Raw genomic sequence first — 17601 nt, forward strand, 5'->3', positions numbered from 1 at the left:
TACTCAAACATAAGTTATTTTATTCGGAATATATATAAAATATTCAAACTGATATTTATCTCAAGTAAGAAAGGTATATAATATAAAATAATTATAACAAACATACCTTATAGTCTTTGGTGGTAATAGGAACTTTTGGTTTGCGGCAAGAGAAGCCAAAAACTGCGTTGTGAATCTTTCCTGCTAGTCCTCTTGTATCTTACCTAAAAAATAGACTAAGGAAGACAGTATAGTATCTGAGATCATGGTTCCACCCCATTATGAACATAGAGAGACTTAGTCAAAATGATCCAACCCTCTCAAGATGTCAACAGCTTTAATGAATCTAAAACAAGCCAAGGTCATCAGCTTCTTCAGGGAGAACAGTCTGGATCCAAACAAAGCCTAGCTGACCAATGACACCAATGACCACTCATCAGTCCCAGCCATAAATAATAGTCATGTAGGACAGAGCGATGTTTTTCAATGTATCTTTTTGACTTTAACAAGCTAGTTAAAAGATATGTTGGTGGAGATGAGCATGAGTCACTTGGGACTGTAGATATTTCTATCACCTCGGCCAGCTTGACCTTGATGCTAAATAACTCTACAAGCAAGTTGAACAATGGTGTACATTGAGGCAAGCAGGCAGGCATTTGAGACTTACGGATTTTATTTCAAGGTAAAAAAAAGAAAAGAAGAGACATCACCTTGAAAAGTCCTCGACTTGCGTCATTATTGCGATACCAGCATACTGGATAAACGCTGAGTCATTTTTTGAAAATGGCTAAATGCATAAAACTCAAGAGGCATGTGGGCTGAAAGTCAGAACACTCACAATATTGCAGACTAAAATACAGTTTTGCTTCAAAAAAAAAAAAGATAAAAAGGACAGAACAACTTTGTGAAGAAAAACAACTTATTTTAATGACATGTTATGGCTGTTATTTATGACAAGACAAACACCCAAGCCATTTTCAAGTCAGTGACATTTTCAAAACCAAGTAAAAAAAAAAACAAAAAAACAACATACACCATTATATACAGACATTACAAACAGTAAAAGGCATCAGAAATACATTTTTAAGCTTCATGTAATAAAATCATTTGATGTTCATCCTCGTAAAGTGTAACAGTCCTCCATCAAAACTGATTACAGTGTTATGGTCCTACAAATGACTCAAGTGCATGAAATTGAGGACCATGCCTTTCAGTACATCCTAAATTGATCTTAAAGGACTACTTTGGGATTTTTTTTTTTTTTTTTTTTTTTTTTAAGTCAGTTTTGTTAAAAACATGAAAACAATGGACTCTCGTATACCCTACCCCACCTTCCCCCAGAAAAAAAAAAAAAAAAAAAAAAAAATCTTAAGCTGTAGATATCTAGACAAATAAAAAAGTTAGTCATATGAGAGCACTTAATCGTAATTCGGTAATTTAGGAACATGCTGAGGCACATGGTGGAATGAGACATACAATTGCCATATGAATGGGAAAAATAAAACCCCAAATTTTATGACATAAATATTTACTTCATAGTCAGCATTTACTCTAGTTCAAGTTCCAATAATCTTGCACATGAGTGTTAATTAAATAAGAGCCTGAAAATATCAAGCTAAACTAAAAGAAAATACAAACTAATCATATCAACACACCCACTGACTGGGATTCAACATGCTTCCCAAGATACAAAAAACACTACACAATAGGAGACTCAAGTTCTCCATGGCCACAGTTACCAATGAAAGCACTCTTGAAAACCCCCAGCCTGCAGAAAAATGAGTCACTCTACCATCGAACGCATGCAGTGAACCCCATTGTCCTATGAGATAGTGGACATATACATTATGTCTCTCTCCACAGGGCTGAGGTTCTGTCTTAAGGCATCCTCTAGTGGTCTGGAGAACCAACTGCATGCCTCGGCAGATCCCTCAGAGGGTCCTGTGATAGTAAAGCAAAGATTATGGCACAATGAGTGGTTCCCTAGGCTCACTGCGTGACAGTGTATTCTGGACGACGGGTCTGGATGATTTTTGGACGTGGACGTCTGCCACCATCCATATCCTCCTCATTTCCTGAGCTTTCTTGATCATTCTCGCAAACATGAACAACCACGCTGGGAGTGGTGGGAGTTCCTGGCTGGAGCTCATACTTTTCACCTGCCGTACAGAGAGAATTTATTTTTAGAAGTTCAAAGCAGGCCAAATGAAATGATTAATTTAATTACGGACCTGTTTTAGAGGTATAGACCATTCCGAAAAAAGATTCAGTGAGAATGTGAGACATTACGTGTGTCGTACCTGGCCCTAGTCTGGAGATGGCACACAGAAGGTCATAGTTAATGACAGGTGTGGCGTCCTTTGCCTGCTCCCAACCCACAGGAGGTGATGGCGGAGGGGACAGGAGGAACTGCTTATCTGGTTTAGGAGGCTCCAGGTGTGGGCTGCCAATGTGAACAGACTAGAAAGAAGGCAAGGTGGAACATTTTTTGTGACAATCAGTACACAAAAGGCAGACAAATAACTAGGTGTAATGCAATAAACAGTAATAATTAAGGAATAATGTACAGTCAGTTGGTCATTATTGCAAAATAATCCCTGACACAAAGTGGAAAGTTATTACAGTTTAGCAGTCATTACACAATGATTTGACCAGAATCAAATAAGAAATGCAAAAAAAAAAAAAAAAAAAAAATTATATATATATATATATATATATATTATATATACACACACATACACATACATTAATAATAAAAAAAATAAAAAAAATAATACAATTATTATTAAATAATACAACTAATTAATAACAATGTTATTATTATTATTATTATTATTATTATTATTATTATTATTTAGTTTACTTTTATACAGTTCTACAGTCAGTTCATCATTATTGTAAAATAAACCCTGATGGAAAGTGGAAAGACATTTATACTAACATCTGAATGCCACAACTGACCAATCAGAATCATCAGAAAAGTTTTTTTTTTTCATTGTAATAATAAAGATATTATTATTAAATAATTATATAATCATTTTATATTAATAAATACAAATAATTTATTTTAAAATATTTATTTATTTATTTAATTATTCAATTATTTAATTATTATTATTATTATTATTATTATTATTTAGTTGCTTTGTTTACACACACACAGATAGATATATTTATACGCTAGTTTTAAGATGACATACCTGGGCAAAATAGAGTCGCACCTCCCTGCCGTTGAAGTCACTTTTGTGGAGTTTTGCTCTTGCCTCTGCAGCGGCCAGAGCATTGGTAAAGTTTATCCTCACCCGACGGAAACTCTTGAAGAACTGGAAGGTGACGTTTTGGTCAAAGGCACGGAAGAGATCCTCAAAACTAGCCTGTGGATTAGAGGAAAGCATCTCAAATTAATACATTTGACTATGTATTTTGCTGGTGACTACAAAAATAAACATTCCCTGTGGAGCAATCTGAGGTCAAGTGTTTGAAAAGTGTGCCTCCAATTAGGCTCAGTCTGGCAACCTTTACAACCAGCCTTAAGCCTAAACCACTAGATTACCACAAACCCTGTGGTGAGACTGCGCTCGTAACACATCATTGTGCTGAATCCATTTATCTTGGTTTTGGGGATACTGCCAGACTGATATTCAGCAAATGCTTCTATATTAAACCGTACTGACGCACATAGTACTAATCTAATACACATCCTAAAAATGACCACGTCTGTCAGTGCTCGACAAAGATATTGGTTTCCAAGGTAACAGAGACTTACTGCACGCTGTGAACATGCAGACGGACAGTACTGATGGACCATTTCAAGCTATGCAGAGATTTAGTAGAGTATGATCTATAAATCCTTTCATTTTCCATTTTTTTTTTTTTTTTCTATTGTGGATAAGTGTTGTGTGTGAATATGTGCGTAAGAGCTTACGTCAGATTCAAAAGCCCCAAACTGTCCAGCCAAACACTCATTAAATGTTCCCACAGTGGTTATTCCATCATCTAAGCACTACTACCACAACCAACAAACTAGATCATCAGCTAAATACAAAAATGATAACTAGGTCATTTAGTTAACCACAAACCACACATAAAGCACAAATCAAGAGTTATCATTAAAGACAAAAGGTTATATGAAGTATTCAAAGGGCTGTTGGATCTTTTTCTATTATCCATTTTGTCATTCATTCTGTTTAATGTATTCCAGCAGTTTAATGTAATTATTCCGGTATTTACTTAAAGTGTAAAGCTATTTTGATATTGTAAGGCACCATGTCAGTGAAGCCTTACCCTCTCCTCGGGTCTGTTAAACATATCCGGATCCTCTAAGGAAGCGATAAGGCAGAAAGGGTTGCACTTCATGGTTTTCAGGTGCATGACTGAAGCCCGTTGACGGATCCTCCGGAGGACTTGAGAGGTTAGAGAACGTAAAGGGCAGGAGGGGTTGAGACGTGTCCGTTTTGCCTTCCCCAGCGTGAGGGCACGAATGACGCCTGCTTCAGGAAACAAATGCTTCGAAATCAACTCTTTGCTGCTGCTTTTCTTCCTGTCTTTCTCAGACGGTCTCAGTCCAGCAGAGAGCCTTGAGCATTTTCAGAAAGGAAATGGGTCAAACTGAGCAATGTACAAAAAAATATAACCCCTGAGTTTTCGTTCTGTGGTCACGTGACTGCTTTGTTGAGACAGAATCTTCTGGAATAGTCTGTGCTCCTGCACCACCGATCAAACGTCTTGAAAGCTTCGTAAGACTGCAGCTCACTCATCCGTCTCCTTTTATATAAAGGCCCCTCTCAGCTGCACAACAACAGGCTCCGCCCACTGCAGGGGAGGGGTGCCTCTGCCTGCAGACTCCACCTCACTTTTCCATTCTGTACTGAAACGAATGGCTCTGCTGACTAATCATAGACACACACACACACACACCCTGAGAGTGCAAGTCCTGGAAACTATGTGCCACTGCTTTCCATGCAGCTCAGATTCAGTTCAGCCAATCTCTGCTCAATTCAGTCACACTATTTCAGGACACACAGTGTGGTAAAACAATGATCTGTATCGCTCATCTCACAGTATGTCTCTTTCACGCTGCCCCTCCCATCTTTATGGAAAATCTAAATCAGCTGAGCTGGGCAGAAGGGCAGCTGTGTTATCAAGCTTTCCCCGCAGCATATTTTCCATGGGTGTTAATTCCCCTCGTTTTCTCCTGTCTGACTCCAGGGGCAGTGGATTTGTCCCGTTATTATTGAAGAGCAGCTTTTCTTTTGCTATCCGTTTAAGTGGCATTCAGTTGTCGCATGTCAGGCTTATTTTTAACACCAATCTGCATGACGTTATTCTCTCCGAGTCTTGCAAGTATTAGAAACACTATCCACATTCTCCCTCTTGATTGTGTAAACATCGAGACCATTACTAAATACTGAAACTGATGACAGTACAGCTGATGCACAAAGATTAACTGTAATCTTCTATAAAGGTAAACACATATGGCATTTCAATTAAAATTGGGAATATTTATAGGGTTGATAACAGCAGTTCTTTACCCAAAAAATGTGTTGCCGGTCTGTGGACAGCACTGAGGAAAAAATAATGCTAAACGCAAATAAAAATGACAATATAATCTTACAAAAGATTTCTATTTCAAATAAAATTAGTTCTTTTGAACTTTCAATTCATCAAAGAATCCTGAAAAAATGGGTCACGGTTTCTACAGCACTACTATTTTTAACTATGATATACAGTACTGTGCAAAAGTCTTAAGTCACCATTACATGTTGCTTTAGCAATGGTATAATGACCATATATAATTATTTCTACATCTCTTTATTAGAATATAACCAGAAAATAAAGGAAATTTGTATGCAGTATTAAAAAAATAGAAAAAAAAAAAAAAAAGCTATAGGCTAAAGTGGAAAGTATTTAGTACCTCCAGGAACCGGCTCTCTTAAACCTAAATGGAATGGAAAAGGACTGGAAGGCCAAGAAAACTTTCAAAATCTGATAAGAAGTTTCTCAGATTTTCTTCTTTGAGAAACTGGAAGAAGTCAAGGAGGTCACACTAAATACTGATTTTTGCTTAAAGAAGCCATTTTCTTCTGATTTTTTTTTTTCTTAAAGACCAAAAAATAAATATGGATGGTCATTAAAACGTTGCTAAAACAACAGGTAACGTTATTTTATAGTGCCGTAGTTACACGTTACTACATGCACTTACTATAGTAATAACAGTAAATTATGCATAATTACAAGTAACTAACACCAAACCCTAACCCTAACCGTAACTCAAGTACATGTGGTTAATCAATAGTACTCAGTACTTATTTGAGTAATTACAACGTAACTACGGCACTGTAAAATAAAGTTTAACCAAACAACAAAGCTGGTGGTGGCCTAAAACTTTTGCACAGTACTGTATAATTAAACAATGTTTCTTGCACACCAAATCAGCATATTAGAATGATTTCTGAAGGATCATGTGACACTGAAGACTCAAGTAATGATGCTGAAAATTCAGCTTTACAATCATAGGAATAAATAACATTTTAAAATACATTACAAAACGAAAACTTTTTTTAAATGGTAATGATATTTCACAATATTACTGTTTTTACTATATTTTTGATCAAATAAATGCAGCCCTGTATAAGAGACTTTCCAAAACATAAAAAAATCTTACCAACCTCAACTTTTGAACATAGTGTAAGCTTATGGATGTGTGTGTGTATAGTATCTCACAAAAAAAAAAATATATATATATATAGTATCTCACAAAAAGTGAGTACACCCCTCACATTTCAGCAACCATTTTAGTATATCTTCTCAAGCGACAATACTATAGAAATGAAAATTGTATATACTGTATAACAGTACAGATTTACTGTCCTCTAAAAATAACTCAACATCCAGTCATTATTGTCTAAATAACTGGCAACAGAAGTGAGTACACCCTAAGTGAACATGTCAAAACTGTGACCAAAGTGTCAATATTTTGTGTGAGCACCACTGTTATCTAGCACTGCCTTAATCCTCCTGGGCATGGAATTCACCAGAGCTGCACAGATTTTTGCTGGGATCCTCTTCCACTCCTCCATAATGACATCACGGAGCAGCTGGATGTTAGACACATGGCGCATCTCCACCTTCCGCTTGAGGATGCCCCACACATGCTCAATAGGGCTCAGGTTTGGAGACATACTTGGCCACTCCATCACCTTCACCTTTAGCTTCCTCAGCAAGGCAGTTGTCATCTTGACGGTGTGTTTGGGGTCATTATCATGTTGGAAAACTGAAGTTCGGCCCAGTTTCTGAAGAGATGGCATCATGTTCTGCTTCAGAATGTCACAGTACATGTTGGAATCCATGTTTACCTCAATGAAGTGCAGCTCCCCAGTACCAGCAGCACTCATGCAGCCTCAGACCATGATGCTACCACCACCATGTTTGACTGTAGACAAGACACAATCTTCTTGGTACTTCTCACCAGGGCGTTGCCACACATGCTGGACACCATCTGAGTCAAACAAGTTTATCTTAGTCTCATCAGACCACAGGACTTGGTTCCAGTAATTCATGCTCTTGGACAGGTTGTCTTCAGCAAACTGTTTGCGGGCTTTCTTGTGAGCTTCTTTCTGGGACAACAGCCATGCAAACCAACTTGTTGCAGTGTACGGCGTATGGTCTGAGCACTGACAAGCTGACCTTCCGCTTCTGCAACCTCTAAAGCAATGCTGGCTGTACTCATGCGTCTGTTTTTTTGAAGCCAGCTTCTGCACCTGATGCACAGCAGAAGGACTCAACTACTTTGATTGACCCTTGCGAGGCCTGTTCCGAGTGGAACCCATTTTGGAAAACCTCTCTCTATGACCCTGACCACTGTACTGTAACTCAGTTTCAGGGTGTTACCAATCTCCTTATAGCCTAGGCCAACTTTGTGGAGAGCAACAATTCTAATTCTCAAATCCTCAGACAGTTCTTTGCCATGAGGTGCCATGTTGAACATTCAGTGGTCAGTATGAGAGAACTGTACTCAAAGCACCAAATATTAACTGCTCTAATACAAGATACGCAAATTTGTATTGTCTTATCAAGCACACAAAACCATGAACATGATGAATAGGACATGTGGCTTTGCATGGTTACAAGATGTAGAGCTGTTATCACTTAGGGTGTACTCACATTTGTTGCCAGCTATTTAGACAATAATGGCTGTATGTTAAGCTATTTTCAGAGGACAGTAAATCTACACTGCTATACAAGCAGCACATTGACTACTCTAAAATATATACAAGTTTCATTTCTATAGTATTGTCCCTTGAGAAGATATACTAAAATAGTTACTGAAATGTGAGGGGTATACTCACTTTTGTGAGATACTAATATATATAAATACACACACACACAGACACTGATATATACACTTTTTTTGACATTTTATTACAGAGAAGAGTAGAGATTACACAGAAAATGTTGGACAGAACAGGGAGAAACTGCACTGGCAAAAGTTGTGGGATGCTGGAGACCATGAAAAACAGATAACAAATGGATTTTAACATCCAAAACTGGACAGAACAGAACTAACTCTGACTATTCTTCAGTCCACGCACATAATCACAAGCACATTTCTTTTATCTCTATTAACTGACAAATGATATTTCTCAAATTAAATAAAACCTTGACCTTAACATATACACAGCATTTGCAACACGGCACAGCAGAAAGGTAGGGACACTCAAAAAGACTCTCTTGTAATGTTCAAACAAACGTTTTAAATAGTGTACCTGCTGCACATACAACATTACTTATAGTACTACTGTACTGATGGTACTACAGTTTAAAAAAAATACAGTGGCATTGCCAGTATTTTAAAGCTTTAGTATCACGATACTACCGTAGTACCGGTATAACGTGCAACCCTTCAAGTGAACATTCTTCCCATACCTTTCACTCAAACTTTCCACCTCTCTATCTGGTAAAAGCTTTCCTGTTTGAGATAAGCACAGACAGACCTACACTAGCCATAAGCATCTGTCAGTCATGTGTGCAGATGTTTTAGTCCAGAAGCTGGGAATCCAGTTCCAGTGGAACAAGGCCTCTTATTAGGGAATGGAAAAACAAAAAAACATGAAACCAAATTATAACAAAGTAGAAGGAATACAGGATGGAAAATGGTGAACAGAGCAGCATTATGTTGCTGTATTTTGTGTATGCTTTTATACGGGTGGAAAGCATCTGACAGGTGTTATTATGCACACAAAAACATTCCGCTCCAGTCAGAAGCGTACAACAAAAACAGTAAATGCAGTTAAATTCCTCATCTTTAAATAGCTAACTGGATCCAAAATATGTAGATTATGTCCATCATAGTTATGACAAATCATGTTATTATCTACCGTCACTGTAATGACAAACTTAGGTCATTATTTACCATTTAAGTAACAGCAAATAAGAATTATCAAACATAAAAGTTACAGCAAATAAAAGTAGCCTATAATCTACAGCAAATAAAGATTTTTTTAAAGTATTTATAATATTTTAAAACTGAATTTGCCTTAATTTGATGTTACTTTATTATTAATAATAATAATTATTATTAAAGTAAAAGCAAATTAAATTATGTACTGTCAATGTAAAGGAAATTCAATTCTTATATTTACCATTTATGTATTGGTAAATAAAGTACTTGAAAATGACTTTATCTGCTGTCAATGGTGGATAAAATTATTATGTCCAAGTAACAGGACATTATTTAGTGAAATGGCAAATAAAAAAAATTGGTAACACTTTAGTATAGGGAACACATATTCAGAATTAACTACGACATTTCCCTCAATAAACTCCTAATTTACTGATTATTAATAGTTAGTAAGGTAGTTGTTAAGTTTAGGTATTGAGTAGGATTAAGAATGTAGAATAAGGTCATGTAGAATAAGGCATTAATATGTGTTTAATAAGTACTAATAAACAGCCAATAGTCTAGTAATATGCAAGCTAATAAGCACCCAGTTAAAAGACCCTAAAATAAAGTGTTCTAATCTAACCCTAATGGAAATGAAGTCATTATTTTCTGTCTTTGTAACGGCAAATGAATTTATCATCTACAACCAATGTAATGGAAAATAAAATGATCTGCTATCTATTTCATGGTAAATGAATTCATCATCTAGTAATATGTGTAAAGTTTGAAAGTGGGCCATGGTTAGAGCACATACATATTATTAGCCTACATGATAATAATAGTCAAAACTGACCTGAGGTTAAGGTCAGGAGTTGGCTCCATTTCAAGCCTTCAAAAACTATGAGCATGACTTACAGGCTGATATCACTCACTTGTCCACTTAAATGGCATGCTTCATGTTTTGAATCACCAATTAGAAAGCGGGTTCCGAGAATGTTTCTAAATGAGTCAGTGTTTTGTTTATAAAACCCTAGTTGTGGTTGATATCAGAATAGGTTTACTCAGGGAATGTGAATTGACACATTTAAGAGAACAGCTTACATTTTCCACTGACTAGACACCCAGCTGCGTTTATGACAGCTCGAGGGCTCATGTCGCACAGAGCAAGTGTCAAAACGCATTCCAGACTTTCCACAGAAAGAGCAGTCACCAAAGTGGATTTTTTCATCTTGAGACAATCAGCTGACATGTGAATAATCCCGCAAAAAAAAAAAAACACACACACACACACACACACACACACACACACACACACACACAGACATTTATTGCCTCTAGAAAAAAAACAGACAGTGAAACTAAGAGTAAAACATTCCAGAAAAGGATTACTAGTTAACTACTTGAACTAAGGTGGCAAAGAATACATTCAATGCTTGAGTTAATAAATTCAAAAGAGCCTTGGAAATTATGCTTTTATTTATATTATTAATAAAGCCTATATTTAAATTTACAATGGCCTAAACTTCACAACACTTTCTCACATTCACAATAGACAAAAACTTCTTTGTCTGCAGCACATACAGCCATAAAAAATAAAAAAAACCTTATAAGAAGATGAAAATGAAACATGCTCATGTCCTTTTCTTTGATCTTCATGTATATCGTGAACATGCCTAGTTTGTACATGTGGAAACTTGAACAAAATTTCTATTATAAGCATATGGTGAATGTGGCAGGAGAATGATTTTTGGCTGTTAAGACCAATTAAGCTTAACAAAAACGCAACACGATATACAATCCATGTACTTTCTTATCTGAGGTGGATATATTCTTTGTGTTCGTCGTAACAAGAAGTTATCGTTTACAACTGTCAACTGTCATTCTGACTGTCATCAGACAAACAGGGTTCCGGTCCAGAGATATTTAACTCAGTGAAGAAAGTATATGGATACTTTTTTGGGATTTCTAGGTGTATTCTGTGTCGTGTTTTTGCTAATCTTTATTTCTCACAAATTGTGTGCCGTTTCTGGGTGAGACGGAGTGAAATGCGGAGCAAATAGAGTCGCACGAATGTGCACATCGTGTAGCCGTACATAGATCAACGGCCAAGGCCAGGATTTGTTAAATAATACATTAATCCCCGGTTTCACAGACAAGGCTTAAGCCTAGTCCCAGACTAAAATGCATGTTTGAGCTGTTTTAACTGAAAGCAACTTGCACTGACAGATCTTAAAATATGTTAGTGCCATTGTTTTGTCTCAGATGCACACCAGTAATGTTTTTTTTTCTAAGGCATGTTTATAAAAGCTACTTAAATGTCTTAATTGAACTAAGGCCTAAGCCTGGCTTAATCTAAGCCCTGTCTATGAAACGGGACTTAAATTTCATATCGTACACCCCCAGAACATGTGTCACATGGGATCATTCCGTGATATGTTTGTGTCATTTTTTTTTTAAAAAAGCTTGATGTTGGTTGCTATTCACTGACGTATATGGAAGAGCTAGAACATGACTTTTTTTTTTCTTTTTTTTTTTAAATTCTCCTTTTGTGGTCCATAAAAGAAAGAAGGGCATACAGCATTAGAACAACACAAGGGTGATTAATTTATGACTTAATTTTCATTTTAGGGTGAACTATCTCTTTAAGACTTTAGACCTCACATACTGTTAAATTGTCATTAGCTTGGGTTGAAAACAGATGGAAAACAGCATGCTCCAGGTGGATCACAAAACTGCATGTACTGCACTAGTTTGTTTATGACTGTGCCACTGTAAATAGGCAAGTTCAAAGAACTGAGGGTGGAAGATGATACTACAATGATAAGTTCTGAAATTGGGATTGTTTGCTGGGGTGGAGATGATGATCATCTGCATTACGGAGGTAAAAAAAAAAAAAAAAAAAAAAAGAAGAAGAAGAAAGAAGCCAAGTCAAAATAAGAACAAAGAACTGCTGAAAATGCAAAAAGAAACTGTGTATTCCAGTGGAACTTGCGCATAAAAACATGCAGCCAATTAAAGTGTTTGTGTTGCTTACCACATTTAAAGGGACAGTACATTCATAAATGAAAATTCTGTAATTATTTACTTCTCCTAATGTCATTCCAGCCTGTGACTTCTTCTGCTGAACACAAAAGCAGATATTTTGAAGAATCTTCATAACCAAGCAGTTTTGGTGACCCTTAACTTCCACGGTATAGACAAAAACCCTATACATTTCTCAAAATATCTTTTATGTTCCATAGAAGGAACAAAGTCATGCAGTTTTGGAATGACATGAGGGTGAGTAATGACTACAAAACTTTCTTTTTTGATGAAATATCCCTTTAAGTAGTGATGTATCAAAATTATTTTTTACTGAGGCAATTGGGCAACTGAACTCATTATACTGTTCAGGGTGTCGTGCTCTAAATTAAACTAGTCGTAGTTGAGTTATTCGGCAATGAGCTGCCTCTCAATATTTCAGCCTAACAAATTTTACATATTTCTACTCGTGCTTCATTTTTGGTCCCGGTGAAGTGCGTCCATACAGTGAAGGGTGTTTACCTGTTGTAGCTTATCCACATTGTGTGCATGAAAACATGTGCTGAAACAGTCAAAACGTGTCATTGGAAAAGCACTAATTAAAGTCATTGTGTCGGTCAACAATTTCAGCTCTTCAAAACTCAAAAAAATTTAGCCAAAAGAGATTTTTTTTTTTTGGCAGAATATTTTTGCTTGCCCGAAATTTGAGTGCATCACTCCTCTTTAAGTGTGTACAATAGGACCACACTGGCAGCATAATTATATATTATACAGAATTCAATTTATTATCCAATTACAAGAGTATATATTAGCTATTTTATAACAGTTTCATACATGGCTCCTCCGCAGGAATATAAACAAATGTTTAAAAATAAAGAGGACCAAAATGTTTAAGAATCTGCCATCGAAATACCGATTGTGACATATAATCATGCACACCAATCTTTGGCCCTGTTTACACCTGATATTAAGATGCGTTTTGGTGGATCAGATCACAAGCAGATGAGGTAAACACATTCCCGTTGTTTTAATCCGTCTCTTTTGTCCACTTTCAACCACTTCTGTCCTGATTTCTTCAAGGGGAGGGTCTATGGGCGGGTAAATGTGTGGGTTTTTTCAGATCTTTTGATCTAATTATGCAATTTACATATGAGCGTGCCCAGAGACAACGGAAAAACACATGAAGAGCAGCAGCCTTCATTTTCTGTGATAGCCGTAAGACCACGGCAAACGCGATGAGTGCATGTTAGAAATCAGGAATGGTGAGATAATTGGTACATTTTTCATCTTCAAACCAAACTTGGGTCTTCAGCCAACAAAGTTTAAATTCTTTTCTGACTAGCGTGCTCCCCATAATGTTTACATTAAATGTTCAAACACATTCAACCACATGAGCGTCTACACTACGAAAGCAATCCGGTCGAATGCATTTTTGACTACCTCTGGAAGTGGTTGAAAGTGGACAAGCTCAAAGTGTTTAAGACCCCATTTACCCCTGTACTTACTGTCGTCCACTTGTGATTCGATCGACCAAAACGCATCCTAAAACCAGGTGTAAAATTTAGCGTTCATGTAAACACTTCATATTCATCAATTAGAATGATTTCATTATGATTGAAGCTAGGGCTGGACGATTAATCGAAAAGTAATCGAAACTGAAATTCAGAACCTCTAACCAATGTAATTTTCCCATGTCGGTTATTTCGTTTTTTTTAATCCTACTAATACTTCCCCCTTAAAAACATACTACCGCGTGTGTAGCCACATAACTCTGCCCCGGCCAGTCAGCAGCATGAAAGCAACACGGAGGTGAACGCCGGTTCAACACATAGCGATGGCAAGCGAGCAGTGAGCCTTGCGTCTTCACTAAACTTTGTCAGTTGTATTTGTTTTAAGGTTTGCCAGTTTGGACATTCAAACGATTTTAGACGATTGGATGTATACTATTTCGAGCTACCGTACTCGCGCAGCTGCATTGTGGCATGAACACTCATACAAACAGTAGCTGCGCAAAATGTGAAGATCAAGGAACGCAGAAACTAGCTGTCAGCATTGTCCTGTGATTTATCACTAAAGTAGTTTAGAAACTCAAAACTTATTATAGCATATATTTTTCTACTTTTGAAGGAACTATTTACAACCCACTACTTCACAATTAATAGAGACGGTATCACTAATTCACACACGCAATCACTCATACTGGTACTGTACTAATTTATCTTTATCTGATTTACAACGAGCAGAAATCTGTAAGAAATGTTACGAACCATAGATAAAATAACTGCTGATAGTGAGCTGTTATGTCAGATCACTCTTTCAATAGGAAAAAATATCCCACCTTTAATAGTCAAGCATATTTACAGTACAAACCTTGTCAGTGAACAATGAGGGCAAAAAAAATGTTCAATTAATCGAGGTTTTGATTTTAGGCCATAATCGTCCAGCCCTAATTGAAACAAAAGTTGTCTACGTAAATTTAGCTAATGTATATGGTGGTTAGATGACCTGCTCTTCCAATCATATTTTAGAACCAGAACCATCCTCATTGCAATAAATGTTAGAACTTGCTTCCTGTTTCCAAAAACTGTTCCGTTGCAAAAAACAATGGAACAGGTTTTCCATTTTCTCCATTCTCAACAGCAGACTATTTTCCAATCTCTATTATGCTCTCATCCCATTTCCATTCAACTCAAGGTTTCCACCCTATTAGGAAATTGCACACACCAGAAACATGTTGCCTGAACCGAAATATGTACTTGTGCTATACACAACTTCTAGACTTTGCAAATCAATGCTTGCATTATTGTGTGCATTATGTCCCAAAGTCTTTTTAACAAATGTTCATTTATCAACAGGCATGAGAGAAACTGACAAAAACTGTGCTGTGCGTCACTGTGGTAAATCAATCTCTAAGCTGAACAGTATAAAAAAGGGTAGTTGAAACAACAGGTCATTTCTCTAGTACATTAATAACAATGTCTACAACTTGACTTAAGGTTGTCTGATGACAAGGATTTGTGTAACAGCTCAACAAAAATGACGTCAAGTGGAAAATTTCTTCAGCCATGACAAACACACCTATTCAACACTCCATTGTCATAATAATCTTGTAGGGAAAAAAGCAAACAAATGAGTGCATTATGCATTGTTATTTATTGTTTTGTTTATTCAGTCAGCTACTTGACTTGTAAAGCACTCCAATATTTCAGACCTAAGCTCAAGGGATGCAGGGGAGTATAATAAATTTCCATTTCCTGAAAGCACCGGCTACTACTTCAATACATCATAAGCTGCCATTAAACAAATTATGGCGGAAGTATATAAGACACCTTCAGAACATAGAGTTGCACTAAGGTAAATGGTTGACATGTTTCATTTGGATAAACCATATAGAACAAAACCACACAAAAATTTTGGAATGAGTCAAAAACTTTTACAATGAGAATGTTATTGCCCCAAGTTCCTATTTTCATTTTTACAATGAGGAAGAAAGAAGCTCTCAGGGAAATTAAAGTAACACCACTGACGTCCAAATCTCCAAAAATATTCGAAAAACTCCATTAGTCTAAAGGTCTACTAGTTGTGACACTTCATACCAAAAAAAAAAAAGGCTTTTTTTTTTTCTCCAAGTTTCAGACATTCAAGTCCATCAACAGAATATTAAAATCTTACCTCACAACAACTTATACAACCATATCTCGACTACTTAATCATCAAATTATGATTGCATCATATAATTAGGCGAAAGATTATATCTGCTTATGGCTCATTAAGCAAGATTACTGTGAAGATTATGCAGTATAAAGTTCCATGTCACAGAGCAAGTTATCTCTGGTTCCATGAGTTCACAATCACCACATCTCAATCCAACAGAGCATCTTTTGGACAAAGTAGAATGACACATTCACAGCATAAATGTGCAGCCAACAACTCTACAACAAACAACTGCTGCTATCATGTCAATATGGACCATTAACTTTTGCATTTGATAACACAATGTAAAATCAAGAAAACACATAAAACAACAATAAAAAATTGTTTTCTGTAGTTCATCACATTAAATATGGACATGTCTGCTATGTTTGAAGAAATTGCCTAAATACAGTTTATCTATCTATTGCTTCATAATAATTTTTTTTGTGTGTGAAATGTTTAAAGAGTGTGCTGGTGCTACCTTTCTAGAAAATATATAGGCCTACCACTCGATATTTTGTTGCTCAAGTCCAAGAGTAGGCTATATTAACATATACAGCGCATAAATGCATCTTTGGTCTATATATTCCGGTTATATATGCATTCCAGGTCTAAGTAAGATTCATGAGAGGAATACAGGAGTATGAATTCAGTATTACTCACTCTTAAAGGGCTTTCAATGGCAAAAACATCCACAGGAACTTTCCAGGCCACCAGTGAATCAGTCAGGTCGGTAAAATGCACGTCCACGGTGGCCTCGCTGTCATCATTATTTGACTGCTGCATAATGTAAATATGGAACAGATAGGAAACTACTATCCAGGTCGCAAAATAACTTTAATTCCTACTGAATTTGTGTCTAAATCATATGGCGTGGCAAGCTAAGCTATCTGTCTATACTGTATGAAAATGTCATCCTCCTTAAACGGCTCACACTTACTTTAGGAACCGATTTATATATCGGCATTGACGTGTTCAGACGATCTTTCTTAACTATGAACTATGTGTTTGTCTTTTAAGATGGGTGTTATAAGAATAATAATCTCGATTTAACCATCATTTGCGGAAAACATTTAGCTTTGTCCACGTACGTACTCGACAACTTCCCGTTTCCTTTTTCAACATATTCAATGATTCCAGCAGGGGGCGGTAAGACATCCCTGAAAATGACAGGAACTGAAAAAATATTATATTAAAATATGTGACATGCAAACATTTGCTATGAAAGCCTATAGACTCTACATTTACTGTGCCTGAAAAGAGATTATTACGGTCATGTACTAAGTAGCCGAAGATATGCTGTCCTTAAACTAGCAGAGCCGTAGATCACTGGTACATAGGCCACTCTCTTTGACATCATAAAGAGAACAAACTGAAATGACGCGCCATGTTGATATTTTCTGATATTAATAAATTCAAAAGATATTTTCTGGCCAAAATACATGAAAGCATAGGCAATGTGCCTCTATATTTTATATATTCTTGCTTAAATGTCCCATATGCTACATGTACGTTTTAAATTTTCT

The 17601-nt window shown here is 36.4% G+C and overlaps 1 protein-coding gene across 3 annotated transcripts; it reads right to left on the reverse strand.

Moving 5' to 3' along the window:
- Positions 1–880: 880 nt before the first annotated feature.
- Positions 881–17188, reverse strand: rcan1a (regulator of calcineurin 1a). 3 transcript variants are annotated; one of them, XM_051905584.1, is made up of 5 exons: positions 17016–17188; positions 16739–16855; positions 3180–3353; positions 2280–2439; positions 881–2138 (listed from the first exon to the last, which is right to left on the reverse strand). In XM_051905584.1, the coding sequence occupies exons 1-5, from the start codon at positions 17040–17042 to the stop codon at positions 1969–1971; spliced, it is 648 nt and encodes a 215-aa protein (XP_051761544.1). In that variant the 5' UTR covers positions 17043–17188; the 3' UTR covers positions 881–1968. The 3 variants fall into 3 exon arrangements, with proteins under 3 accessions (XP_051761544.1, XP_051761545.1, XP_051761546.1); XM_051905585.1 differs by having other exon boundaries at positions 16739–17186; XM_051905586.1 differs by lacking the exons at positions 16739–16855; positions 17016–17188 and adding an exon at positions 4264–4754.
- Positions 17189–17601: the final 413 nt, after the last annotated feature.

This window comes from Ctenopharyngodon idella, chromosome 9 (assembly GCF_019924925.1).
Source record: "Ctenopharyngodon idella isolate HZGC_01 chromosome 9, HZGC01, whole genome shotgun sequence".
NCBI lineage: Eukaryota > Metazoa > Chordata > Actinopteri > Cypriniformes > Xenocyprididae > Ctenopharyngodon > Ctenopharyngodon idella.

What these genes read in the sequence shown, in the direction of transcription:
- rcan1a (XM_051905584.1), bottom strand. Translation starts at nt 17,042, where the DNA reads ATGCCGATATATAAATCGGTTCCTAAA. An exon ending in TATATAAATCGGTTCCTAAA is followed by an intron (nt 16,856 to 17,015) that starts GTAAGTGTGAGC and finishes TACATTATGCAG; the next exon opens with CAGTCAAATAATGATGACAG. An exon ending in TGCGACTCTATTTTGCCCAG is followed by an intron (nt 2,440 to 3,179) that starts GTATGTCATCTT and finishes CCTTCTTTCTAG; the next exon opens with TCTGTTCACATTGGCAGCCC.